We start from the raw sequence: 13155 nt of genomic DNA, 5'->3' as shown, positions 1-13155 counted from the left end.
GACTCCACCAGAATGAACGTCAGCATGGCAAACGAGCCAAACACTGGTGAGAATTAAAGAATTGAATCTTATGCAACACAGGACGATGAGATGGTACGTTCTCATAAACTAGACCACATGCAGCTTGATACTACCAGCAGGTTTCTTAAGAGAAATGAGTTCACCTGGGGAGAATACACTACCTACGAATCTTCTTGATAAATTCCGTTTCCAAGACTCATCACAATTGATCACTATTTAGAACATGCACTTTCATGAATAGCATATTTATGATGAAAACCACGAACTCAATATTTGTCATTCATTAAGTCTAATATTCGTTCAAGGATGAAGGGAAACCTTGAAGTGCGGAAAAACCTCCATGAAGACTTTCACGATAGACCTGCACTACACAAGTTACTTCGTTCTGCCGGCCTTCTGCGTAACTATCACCATCACCATGACTTTGCAGTCAAATCATTCCCTAAGCTCCACTGTTTCCGTACAACACACTTCGGTAGAACCCAGACAAATCAACGCAAACGCATGACACAGCACGTTTGAAAGATTTGACAAATAGCCCTAAGCGTCTTCTTCGAATTCGGCGTATTTGATTGGTTAGATGTAGAGAGCTTCAGGGACAGCTTCAACAGCTTCGGCCGGAGCAGCAGCGGCGCCCAATGCAAATGTAGCGATGGCAAAGATGAAAGTCCACTTCATTTTGAAAAGATGAGATTTATTGTTGGTGATTTGAGGTTTGGTGTTGTAGTGAGGGTAGAATTTGGATCGATCTTTGATTGAGGAGTCTGAGGGTAGATTGAAAAGCGATTGCTAAAGAACAGAGATCGAATGGCCAGAGAAAAAAACCTCAACAACAACCATATAATACTCTCAAAGTTGAACTCGGTTAATTATTCCTAAGCTTAATGCAGCACAAGTGGAAATACTCGGTTATCATCTACCTTAAAGATAAGAAACCCCGCATTGTGAGATCAACATATGTGCGCTGGATGAAGGATCGAGACGTTTATGCAGATCCTTGCAGTAGGGGCGTCGTCTTACTAGGGGTTTGACACTGGGAAGTACCAAACACAACTAATGCAATCACTACTGTTGCTGCCTACATAATTATAATTTCCTGATTTAGAATTTCACAAATGATTGTCAGTGGTAAGTCTTACGAGATCCACTCGCGGAGCCGATCCTTCACCTGCCTATCAAAGAAAGCAAAGATACACTCCATTCAAGTTAGACCTCGCGAAATGCAAATTTACGTACAATACGTATTTCTACACTTCGTGCAAATGAAACTAGCCTGGCCATAATGTATTGCCACGTAAGCCTATTTTGTGGACTTGTATGCTAGTGCATGACGCCATAATTTCTATTTTTGTTACACTGAAGTTGTTATTGACCTTCAAGTCATGTAACTAGTTCTATATACGAATTCAGATGAAAAAACTAGAGAACCAAACGCTTAGTCCTATTTCAGAAGGAGCTAGTTTTCTCGTGACCCAGAGCTCATTCTCAAATATAACACTGTCAGATTAAATCATTAGAACACAAGAAAAACACCAATCATGTTACACACTTCAAAAGACGAAGGAAGCGACGAGGAAGAGTCCCATCCACTTGTAGAGAGTGCAAGCAGAAGTGCTCGGATCAAGTCATTGAGACGTTTTTCCTCCCAGCAGCCTAACATATGGATCTTCACAACTTTGCTACTGGCATTTCTACTTCTTGCAAGTGGAATGAGGGATTATGTTCGGAGTAAATAGAATATTCCGCGGCAACATGATTATGAAACTGGGTTCGAAACAGAATGGTGTAAGTTTCCCAATCCAATATGTAACTTCATACGTTTTGTGAGCTCATGAAGTACCGAAAGCTAATGAAGAGCCACACTTCTAGCTGTTGCTCGAGAAGCGATAGGATTGAAGCAGGTCAAATTTTACGGAGGAATCCGCTTCGATGACAATGAGAAGCAGTATGTAACACTGAATCCCGACGAGCCTGTCTACGTAGGCTCTCCTTCGCCAGAAATAGATAATGCATGGCAAGCTCTGGTACATAGTATGTGATTTGAATATATCTTCTTCATCTCATGTTTCGTTTAGCTGATTTGTTTCATCTCTGAAGATGAGAGTATCGCTGTGACTCCAGAAGAGGCAAAAGAAGTCTCTGATAGATCCGCATATGACAAGTACCGAGGTCATTGTACAGTTGGGTTAGTCGATAGTTTCAATCCATGACAAAAAGCTATGATGTACTAATTTTCGCTCAGACTAGACGTTCTCCATAGTCTACATTGCCTCAACGCCATATGTATCGCACAAGATGTTGATTATTATCGAGCCCAAGGATTTCATGAAGAGTGGTGGGCACGATTTCATATAGGTAAGCCGCTTTCTGTGTTCAATTTTTTTCGTTATAATTTTTGATTGCAGATCACTGTATAAACCATCTACGCCAGGTAATACAATGCCATGGTGATCTAACACCAACACCTTTGGTGCCGGCGTCAAGAAATGCATCAAAAAAGGGATGGATCACGCCAGATTTTGACGTAGTGCATACTTGTAGAGATTTCAAAGCGATTCGTGAATGGAGTACTGAGAAACATGAAAGTGGCGTTCGAAAAGCACGACTCGCTGCTCAGGAACAGAATTTGTCAGATTGAGAAGGGAACCGCCTGATTGGAGGATAGACATGCAAGGCAATCTGCAGATAGTTGTGTCAAATAGTTGATAACATTTCATCAATCTTACTATCAGTAAATCGGATATTCTATTTTCGAGCCACCCCTATTTTGAGCCATTTTTCAACCCCTTTTTATACCAAAAATAGAATTTGTAACTTTTTTATTTATAAATAGAATCTAATAAAAATTTGTATACATATAATTTAAATCGATTTAAATTTATTCTAAAATTTTTAGATTTTTAGGATTTTTTTTACATTGAAAACCAGAATTTCAAAATATTGATTTTTAAATTTGTATAGAAATTATATATAAATTTAATTTTTTTATTAAATTTTCAATAACTTTTTAATAAAAATTGCTAAAAATAAACTATAAAATTTTATTATATATTTATAATATATTTAATTCAAAAAATTGAAAAAAAATTGAAAATTTTCTATATGAAAATATTTACAGAGATACTCTCAAAATGATAAGGATTATTTATACTACTCTAAACTCACTGTATATTATATCTTTATATCTTTATATCTGTTAATTTTTTTGAATTTTTTTTTGAATTTTTATATAAATTCAAACTTAAATATCTTAAAAATATATATAATTTTTTTTAATAATTGTTGTTAAAAAGTTATTAAAGATTTTTTAAGAGTTTTAAATTTATATATAATTCCAATATAAATTTGAAAATCGATATTTTGAAGTTTTAAATCTCAATATAGAAAAATCTTAAAATTCTAAATTTTTTAGAATAAACTTAAATCAATCTAAATTATATATATACAAATTTTCATCAAATCATATTGAATATTAATAGAAATATTAATAAGTCTAAAAAGTGATTTTTGATATAAAAGGGTGGCCCAAAAGGGGGGTGGCCAGAAAGTGGGGTACCCGACTTAACCTTAGCATTATAACCCTTGATAATAGGCGTAAAAGATGGTAGAAACGAGGAGCAAGGGATGGTCCATTCACCAAATTGGGCGTTGTATTCTGCTCCGATGGCTTGTTGGTAGTATGCCCGCACAATATTCTCGGGAAGAAAGATCAACGATGCTCCTGTGTCTATCTATGGTAATCAGTCTGTTAATCTATCATATGAATACTGTTGAGAGTACAAGATCAATCGAGATTTACCTATAACACTGTCAAGAAGATCATTCACAATCTCCCCATCTCCAAGGTCATAACCACTAAGTTTAAAGTTCCAATGACCGCGTGAACTATCTACCTCAACATAGACCAGTTCATATATATACTTAGATTTATTGATAAAGCCGAAATCGTAACTCCCAGGAGTGTCTTCCTTCAGGATAGCAGCAAATAAAGGCAGTTTTAACTGTAGCTTAGCGTTGTCGAAGAAGGTATTTTCACGCTCCGGTCTCACTGGGTCACGAAGATTAGCTAGTTCGAAAAAGAAATAGTACTGCTGATCTGTGTTTTTGAAAATACCTTTGTTGAGATTGCTAAAACCGAGTCCAAGGACTCCATCTGATCTACTACTATGAACAAGATTATTGCTAACATTAGTCGCAATTTCGACAGCTTGCTGCATCACCTAGATGCCCTCCACACCAACAACATCGTGGCAGAGGCCACCGCTTGCATGGCTGCCATCTGCATACCAAATTTTCCAAGTCTGCGTGGATGATTTAGATGCATATACGGAAGGCTTATACACAGCATGTCCTTCTCGTTGATCTTCAGGTAATTGGGATGAAAACACCCACCTAATTAAGTGTTATAATCACGAGTATCAAAGCCAAAATAAGTCACATTTACTCACAAGTCAGAAGAGCCAGTATCTATTGTGAGATTGAGAGTGGAAGCTCCCACGCTGACCGGAATTAAAAATTCTCGATCTTGAGCCCAAGTCAAGACAGTTGCCGTCTCCGCAGATTTTACGGCATTAGGAAGCCTTTGTCCTCCATATCTAAAGACATTTCGGGCAAAAGCTTTTGATATATTGAAGAGTTGGCTTGTGTCTGCTCTTGAAATTTGATGTACCGAGAAGCTGCGACGTCCATTGGCCGCTAGAGTCGGCCAGGCGAAAAATAAAATTATCGCAAAAACGACGGAATTCCCAATCCAAAAGAGCCTAGCCATACGATTAACTGGATGTCAAATTCTTCTGGCGGTGCTAGTTTTCAATGTATAATTATGAAGTTTGAATAGTGTTTTTTGGTTTCAAGCTAATTTTGTCCGAATTTACGGAGTATGACCAGTCATTTCGTCTAGAAAACTTGGCCCCTGATGACTCAGCCTCATAAAGAGCTCCAAAACCAGGCCCAACTTGAAGATGAATTGAAAAGCTCAGCGTTAGTTTTTACTACGGACACATGTGATAGGATCTTCACCTAGCTCAATATGCCTGAAACGTTTGTAATAAGTAGTTGAACCCGAACGAGGTGCACATTATAACGTGAAGGTGGCAAGTATGATGTTCCTCAGACTCTGAGACAAGTGAGGCGTGTGAATCAGATGGGAATTTCAGGAGAGATGTTGCGTAGTCCAAATTTTTCGCAATAGTTGGTGGTTCAGTCACCGATCAAGAAAAGCTAGATTTGGCAGTAAGAACTTTAGCTTCGAATACTCCAGGCCCAAGAAGCTTTTCGAGATAACAATAATTAGATCTCTAGAGTACAGGACTACGTCTCTTTGACATAATCTTTCATTATGAAAGCGATCTAGACAAAACAGAACAATTAAAAAGAGAGAGGGAGATCTATCGATCTTATGTCAAAGGGATTGCGTTCAATATGGAACACCAATAACATGTAGTACAAGTTATAGAACAAACCATCAAGATGAGGTTTCAGAAACACAAGGGAAAAAATCATCAAGCTTGAAGTTTCGCAAGTTACATGATGGTGCTGACTTTGACTGTGACCCTGAAATCATCTGTTTGAACCGTGATTTATAATGCTACGACAGTTGAGTTGTGCCCCGTACTTACGGATCTCATTTATTCTTGTTGATATCAACTTGGATTAATAAAGTGTATAATACTTTAATCTATTGTAATTTATTCGTTTTTGATTATTATTAATTATAAAAAACTAGTATTTAATATAATAAAAGTGCTAATGCTAGTACATACACTAGTATATATATTAATATAATACAATGCTCTCTTTAGATTATATAATCGATATTCTGATATTGATAACTCTTAAGTTAAATAGATTATATATTTAAGCCTAAGTTTATTATTCAATTTTAAACATAATATTCTATTTTTACTCTTTTAATTCCTATTTCATTATTCTTTTTTTATTTAATATATTATTTTAATAACTATTTTATTAATATTTATTAAATCTTTTGAAATTTGATATACACTGTTTTTAGTTATAGTATTTATAAGATTCAACTTTTTATTAATTTATTTAATTTCTGTAATCTCTCTATTTTCGTAATATTATTATAAAGCTATAATATCGATTAGAAATCGTTTTTTTGTATTTGTGTTAAGTTTAATTAATAAATTATATAATTATTAGAATCTATATAAAATATAAATAGTATTTGCTTTTTAGATTTGAGAATAATATTGATGTATCTTTAATAATAACTTTGATATCAAAATCTAGAATTAATATATATAGTTCAAAAGCTAGTATACTCTTAATAATTCTTTTGTATTTAATTGATATTTAGTAAATAATATTAGTATTATTATATTGTTAATAAAGTATATAATCTATCGATTGTAATAATAGATTAGTAGTATTGGTAGACGATATATAATAAAGATAATAAATCAATAGAATTTATATTGAGAGGTATAAATTTAAATTCTTTTTTTGAATGTTTATTTATTATTTAATGATTTTATTAAGTTTAATGTATCTTTTTCTTTTGAATCTATTATTTAAATAGTAATAAAAGATATATAATATCTCTAATTGATATATAGTATAATATATATACTTTTTGTATATTAAATGATATATTGATTTTTCAAAATAATATTTTTTCGAACTTTTTCTTTTGTTTTATATATATCGATATTTCTCAATATAATCGTTTTGAAATTATTGTATTGTCTTTTTTGATTCAGATAAATCCTATTATTTTTAAAAGTAATCAAACCACTATTAAACTTAAATAGATAATTTTTAGTAAATTACTCTCTGTTTTTAGTTATAAAATTAATCTCTTTCAACTTCTTTTATTCTAAATATACAAATCTCTTATTCCAATTATAAGCGTATTATTACTTTAAAGTTTTATAATATTAATATAACTCAATTGACTAAAGTAAATAAAGGTTATGTATAGATTACATTATATTTTAGCCTATCCCTATAATAGTTATAATAAATTTTCAAACTAATAATTTCCTGCCTCTAGAATATTATATAAAATTAATAATATATAGTAGATATTTATGATTAAATCTAACCTTTATTAATTACTTTTATATAAATAGATTTACTTAAAATTATAGTTGATTAGGTATACATTTATATAATATTCTATAAATAAATCCGAATATATTATTTAATATTTACAAAATAATGATAAGAATAAGATAAGATATTAGTTAATATATTAAAATAATTAATGATTATATTACAATAAGAGTTTTATTTTATTTTTATAATTTGAATTATTAATTATAAATTTTATATATATTTTATCAAATCCTTTTTCTTTATTTGTTATAAATTGAGATTTAAATAACTTATATTCAAATAGTATACTCACTTTGAATAATTTAAAAAACTCTATTCTTATCAAACTATCAACTTCTTTATTGAATTCCTTCTTATCTATTAAATATCTTTTTATAAGAATACAATTAATATAATTATACATTTAATATCACTATCTATTATATTAATTTATTAATCAATTGCTATATATTCGTTATTATTATTGTTATATCTAATCATATTGTTAAAGAAAATATTTATAATCACAATATAGGTATATACAATATATCAATTATATTGTATTACTGTTATCGTCATTTATAATATTGATATCATTCAATTCGACTTCTTTAAATTCTTTATAAAAAAAATCGTACTAATATAGACCGAAATTTAAATAATTTACTAATAAGTTTTCATTTTTACATATCTCCTATGCATCCAATCAAAATATATAATCAATCTATTTGTTAATATATTACTATCTTTATTTTCTTTTTATACTAAAACCTATAATTAAATAATAAAGTAAAAACTGATATTATAAATAATTATTCCTTATTCTAAAGTTTTTATAATTTATCTTTTAGCTTATATATAATATATTTCTATTATAGCCTTTTTTATAGCTTTTATATATTAAATGATTATCGAAATTAGAAAATTGATATCACTTAATCTAGAATATATTCTATAAACTAGTAATATAGAAATAAGCTTATTAAATCTTATTATATTATTTATAGTTTTTACTATTATTTACAAAATCATTGATTTTATCAAATTGTTATTTTTAAATTCTTTTATTAAAATCTTATATATACAATATAAAGAATAATAATATCATTTTATAATACCTATCAAGTTGTATACCTTAATTAATATACTTTTGATAATAATCAATATAGATTTTATATTCTAAACAAATTCTTTACTTATAAAATTCTTTCCCACATTATAAATAATATAATCTAATAGTTCTATATATATATCAATTCAATATTTTTAAAGGCTATCGAATATATATTTAACTAAAATATTTTCAAGAAATCGAGCTGCTTGATATTATATTACTTTATTAATAATATTATCACGGCGCCAACTACGTTGCCTTCATGCCTCAGGCATACACCATTAGCGTGCCCTACTTCCTATAAGAGGGCCTTACCCTTTCATAGCTCTTCTACCCTTATGATACAATATAAGTCTGTTGGGACAGGGATCATGTGACCGCGCTAGCGCGTGCGCTAGCGCCCCCGCACTATAGCATATATGTTTGTAGCCTTTAGCTTTTAGAATTTTAAATAATATTATAATAGTGTGAATTATTAGTATTATATTATTTCATTATTCCTATAATGATATCAATACTGATTAATAATATTACAGATCAGGAGTCTGGTATTTTAATTTCAAATGTAATATAAATTTGTGATTAAAATTAGTATTTCTTTGAAGAGGTATAAGCTTTTGTATCAAAGTAATGTGGTTTGATATCTGTTCTTGTGTGAATAAGGATTGTTGGTAATGTGGTGGCAGTTTTTATATTTAGTATTAATTCAATGTGGTTTAATATTGACAAATGAGTTTAGTTGGTAATGTGGTGATGACCTTTATATTTAACTTTAGTTTATATTTTATTCTTCAAAGTAATGTGTGTTGAAGAGTACGAATTAGTAGTTATTAGTTCGAACTAAGTATTATTTTTTATGAATAGATATAACTTTGTTAGATTTAATAAAGTTATATTTAAGTATTTTACTTTATTTTATTTTATTATTTATTTGCTATTTGTTAATATGGTAGAATCTTATAAAAACAATTTTATAGAGTATAAGCTTAAATGTAAGGATGATGTTGGAAGTGTGATAGAGTTTATTATATTATTAGTTATTATGACTAATAATTTTGATATAATGGCTGAAAGATAGTAAAACAATTTGATTGATTTTATAGAGCAAGTAGGTATGAAAAAAATTAGGGAATTTTGTAAGTATAAATTTTATAAATATCAATAATTAAAGTATTATAATGATAAGTTATAATTAAATTACTTTTGTGAATTTGAATATTTTAATTTAGGATATTTTAAAGCAGTTGGTATATGTTTTTTATATAAGTTAAGATATGAATTGTGTTTGTATGGTGTGTTTGTTGTGAAGTACGAGATTTGTATGATACGATTTGTTTATAATATTTTAGTTGATGTAATTCGATTATTGTATAGAGAGTGGTCAGATAAAGAGATTGTGGATGTACTTGTAGAGAAGGGATTTATATTCCAATCGAAAAGCATATAGAAGAGAATAGATGAAAAAGATATTCGAGCTTTTGTATATGTATTATTAAAAAAATCTGAGGTATCTCAAGTGAGTGGTTAGCTTGGATTATTAGGTTTTAATCAATATAGGCTATTGCAAATACTAAATGTTCTACCTCAAATCGCAATAGTTTCAGGATTCAGTTTGTTAGGTGATAAAGGAAAAGGTATTGATATTGGATAAAAAGTATTATCAAAATCACTAGTATTCTATTACTCTAAATCCGTTTCTCAATCTAATATTGGTTTTTTGTAGGAAAATAGTGAACCCAATTTACTCATATATTTATTCTACAAACAGAAGAAATTATTACCTTCGCAATCGGTTTTGTATGGATAGTTTCGATCTGAAATATTTCAACGATCTGAACCTCTATCATTACAACTATCTCTATTATTACAAGAGAGAGATAATCAACTATTTGGTGATTTATCCGATAATGATAGTAGTTTGAATAGAGGAGGAGGAGGAGGAGGTAATGGAGGCAAAGGAAACGATTTCCTATGAGGTAATTATAGTGGGAATCTATAAGGTGGTTATAGTAGGAATCCATAAGGTGGTTATAGTGGGAATAGTAATGGTGGAGGTAGAGGTGGTATGGGAGAAGGAGGAAGAGGTGATTTAGGTTATGATTATAGTGTTCTGGAGATTTTCCCAAATTCATTATTAAGAGTTATAAATTTTAATTATTTTTTTAAAAGCCTTGTAAAACTTTATGATAAAGAGGATAAATATAGTAAACAAAATAATAATTTCATTTATAAATATAATATATTCCTTAATAACTGTTAATATATTGATATATTTAATAATCTATTCCCAAAAGTATTTCCTATTATGTTTATTGGTAGAGTACTTGATTTTTATTATACGAATCTAGAAATTATGCCGAAATTGATTTAAAAGATTTGTAATTTATTTGTGAATATGTTTGAAGGCTTTGAATATAAGAGGAATATTATGTGGTAATGGGAGGCTGTTATATTAAAAGGTGTGATAGTATAATCAGAGAATGATGGTAAATCAATTACCTATTGTTTAGAAGAGATGGTGATAAGATTATATTATTTGTATAAAGGATTTAGTAATAAGATTCGGATAGAGTATATATTTTGCTAAAAGATTGTTAATGTATGTATACCAGTATTAGTATACTTTTTAGTTTATTTTCATTTAATTGGTGATATATCAAGTCTTCTTGAAGAATTTTGTTTAACTATTATAATATAAAAGTTGGCTAATCCAAATGGAAATATGATATTTTATATTGATTGGAAGTATCAATGCGGAGAAGAATATAATCAGAATAGAGGCTTTGGACGAGGTGGTCGATAATTATTCAAATTACAAACTAAAAAGAGATGTTTTATCTATAAAAAGAATAACTATTAATTAATTCGATATAGTAAGGAGGAGTATAACAAATCACAACATAAATACAAAAAGTAATTTAAGAGAACTAGTAATAGTTTTGATAAGGGTTTTAAGCAGTTTCTTGTTGAATATAAAGGTCTTAGTCAAAATTATAATAAGGAGTCTGATTTCGATATTGATAAAGAAGTTGAAGCTTATTTCGTTTAATATAAACTTCAAAATTCGCTAGTATAAGAATTATAGTTAAGCTTTATTACTCAAAGTGGATTTATTAATGGTAAAAAGATTATAATAAAATTGACTAATAAGATATTCATTTATATTCTGATATATCAAATTTAAAATGAATCTGTGTTCATAAATGAATATAACTTGAAAGAATTTAAGGGTATTATTGTTGATATAGTTACAGCACAATAGTCTATAGTAGGATTTGATTAATATATAGTATATAAGATAATTATCGAGAATGTTGTTTTAGATATAAATAGAGCAGGAGTTGCAAATATAGTATTTAGAATCGAAAGAATTGAATCTTTCGGATTGATTAAGCTCTATTTATCCCTAGAAACTGTTGAATTTCATATCATGAATACAGAAATACTATTTCTATTATTACTCGATAATATAGATTGTTTTGATATATATTACAATAATATCATCGATGCTATTGTTATAAGAACAGAAAAGAGTTATTCTTGTATTCGATGTAATAAGTATATTATCCTTTTATAGTAAATAAATATATAACAATTCATACAACAAATTATCGAGAGTAATGAGTATTATCTTATCGATATAGAATTATAATGATTATATTATCGTTTTGGTTATTTATCAGTATATAGATTTTTACAAGTATTCCAATAAACTAATCATAATAATATCTCAAAAATCGAGATTAATAAGTTTAACAAGTTCTATCAATATTGTTAAAAGTATGGAAAATCATTAGATCGATTTAAGTTTAATTTATAAGATAATATTGATTTTAATTATTTAATTATAGTTAATATAATATATATTAATACTTACCCTATTTTATATATTATTGATAAGGGAATACAATTTCAAGCTGCACAATAGCTAGATAATATTATCGCGAAATATATTTTTGATGCGTTTTGAAAGTATTAAATAGATATTTACATTAGTTCATTAGATTTTATTATATATAATACTAGGAAAAACTTTGTAAGCAAGGAATTTGTTTAATACACTATAACTATATTGATAAGAATAAAGAATATACCAATTAAAGTATATTAATTAATTAGTATAATTGAATACTATCATGCAGTTATTAAGAGAGCATACACTATTATTTTCAATAAGCTCGATAGCTCTACCACAAAAAAGATAATGTTATAAATAGCTATAAAAGCAATAAATGATATTGTAAAATTAAATGAATTAATTCTAATACTTCTAGTTTTTGAAGTATATCCGTAAATATCTGAATCTGATCTACCTACATCTATAGTTTTATAATAGTAATTAGTGATTAAGAAAGTAATAAATGAGATTCATAAACTACAAGCAATATAATAAGTATTTAATACTTTGAGTTAACAAAATGAATTGTTTATAATAACTTTATACAATTTATCTATCAATTCGAAGGTTTGGATATAGAGAGAATATAAAGGATGAATAGGATTATATTATTTATTAGATATAAAAGATGAGATATATACAATACAACTATCAAGCGGATTAATGAAATTCCGTATTATTCAGATTAAATCTTATATAAAGGATATACAAAATTAGCCTTAAAATCAATCCCAACCACCTATTGAATCATTATAAATATTATCTATACAAGCTGGATTGATACAACAAGAGCAATTTGCTGTACCTAATACAAGCATAACAACTTTATCAAAATTTGGTAAAGTTATATCCACTTCCTTACTAGCTACCACCAGAAATAGAAATCCAAAAAAGACCCTCTTAAATATATCCAGGAATTTTTAATTTTAGTAATAATGAATTCCTCAAGTAATAATTCTAGTATAAATAACACTTTTCGTAAAAGAAGAAAATATCAAATCTACAGAATATCCATTAGATTTATTGATTTTTCTATTAAAAAAAGATAAATCTAATAATA

At 28.5% G+C, this 13155-nt stretch overlaps 2 protein-coding genes across 2 annotated transcripts; one reads left to right on the top strand and one right to left on the bottom strand.

The window, feature by feature from the left end:
- Positions 1-1559: 1559 nt before the first annotated feature.
- On the top strand, positions 1560-2659 carry EAE98_011487 (uncharacterized protein; the record flags this gene model as incomplete). The annotated part of the gene is made up of 6 exons (XM_038959109.1): positions 1560-1749; positions 1801-1806; positions 1891-2052; positions 2119-2206; positions 2264-2376; positions 2427-2659. 6 exons carry the CDS (start codon positions 1560-1562, stop codon positions 2657-2659), a joined length of 792 nt encoding a protein of 263 aa, XP_038804463.1.
- Positions 2660-3476: 817 nt separating this feature from the next.
- Positions 3477-4789, bottom strand: EAE98_011486 (uncharacterized protein; the record flags this gene model as incomplete). The annotated part of the gene is made up of 4 exons (XM_038959108.1): positions 3477-3748; positions 3821-4232; positions 4263-4413; positions 4470-4789. 4 exons carry the CDS (start codon positions 4787-4789, stop codon positions 3477-3479), a joined length of 1155 nt encoding a protein of 384 aa, XP_038804462.1.
- Positions 4790-13155: the final 8366 nt, after the last annotated feature.

This window comes from Botrytis deweyae (genome assembly GCF_014898535.1).
Source record: "Botrytis deweyae strain B1 chromosome Unknown BDEW_049, whole genome shotgun sequence".
Classification (NCBI taxonomy): domain Eukaryota; kingdom Fungi; phylum Ascomycota; class Leotiomycetes; order Helotiales; family Sclerotiniaceae; genus Botrytis; species Botrytis deweyae.
This window is presented reverse-complemented; position numbering and strand designations above follow the sequence as displayed.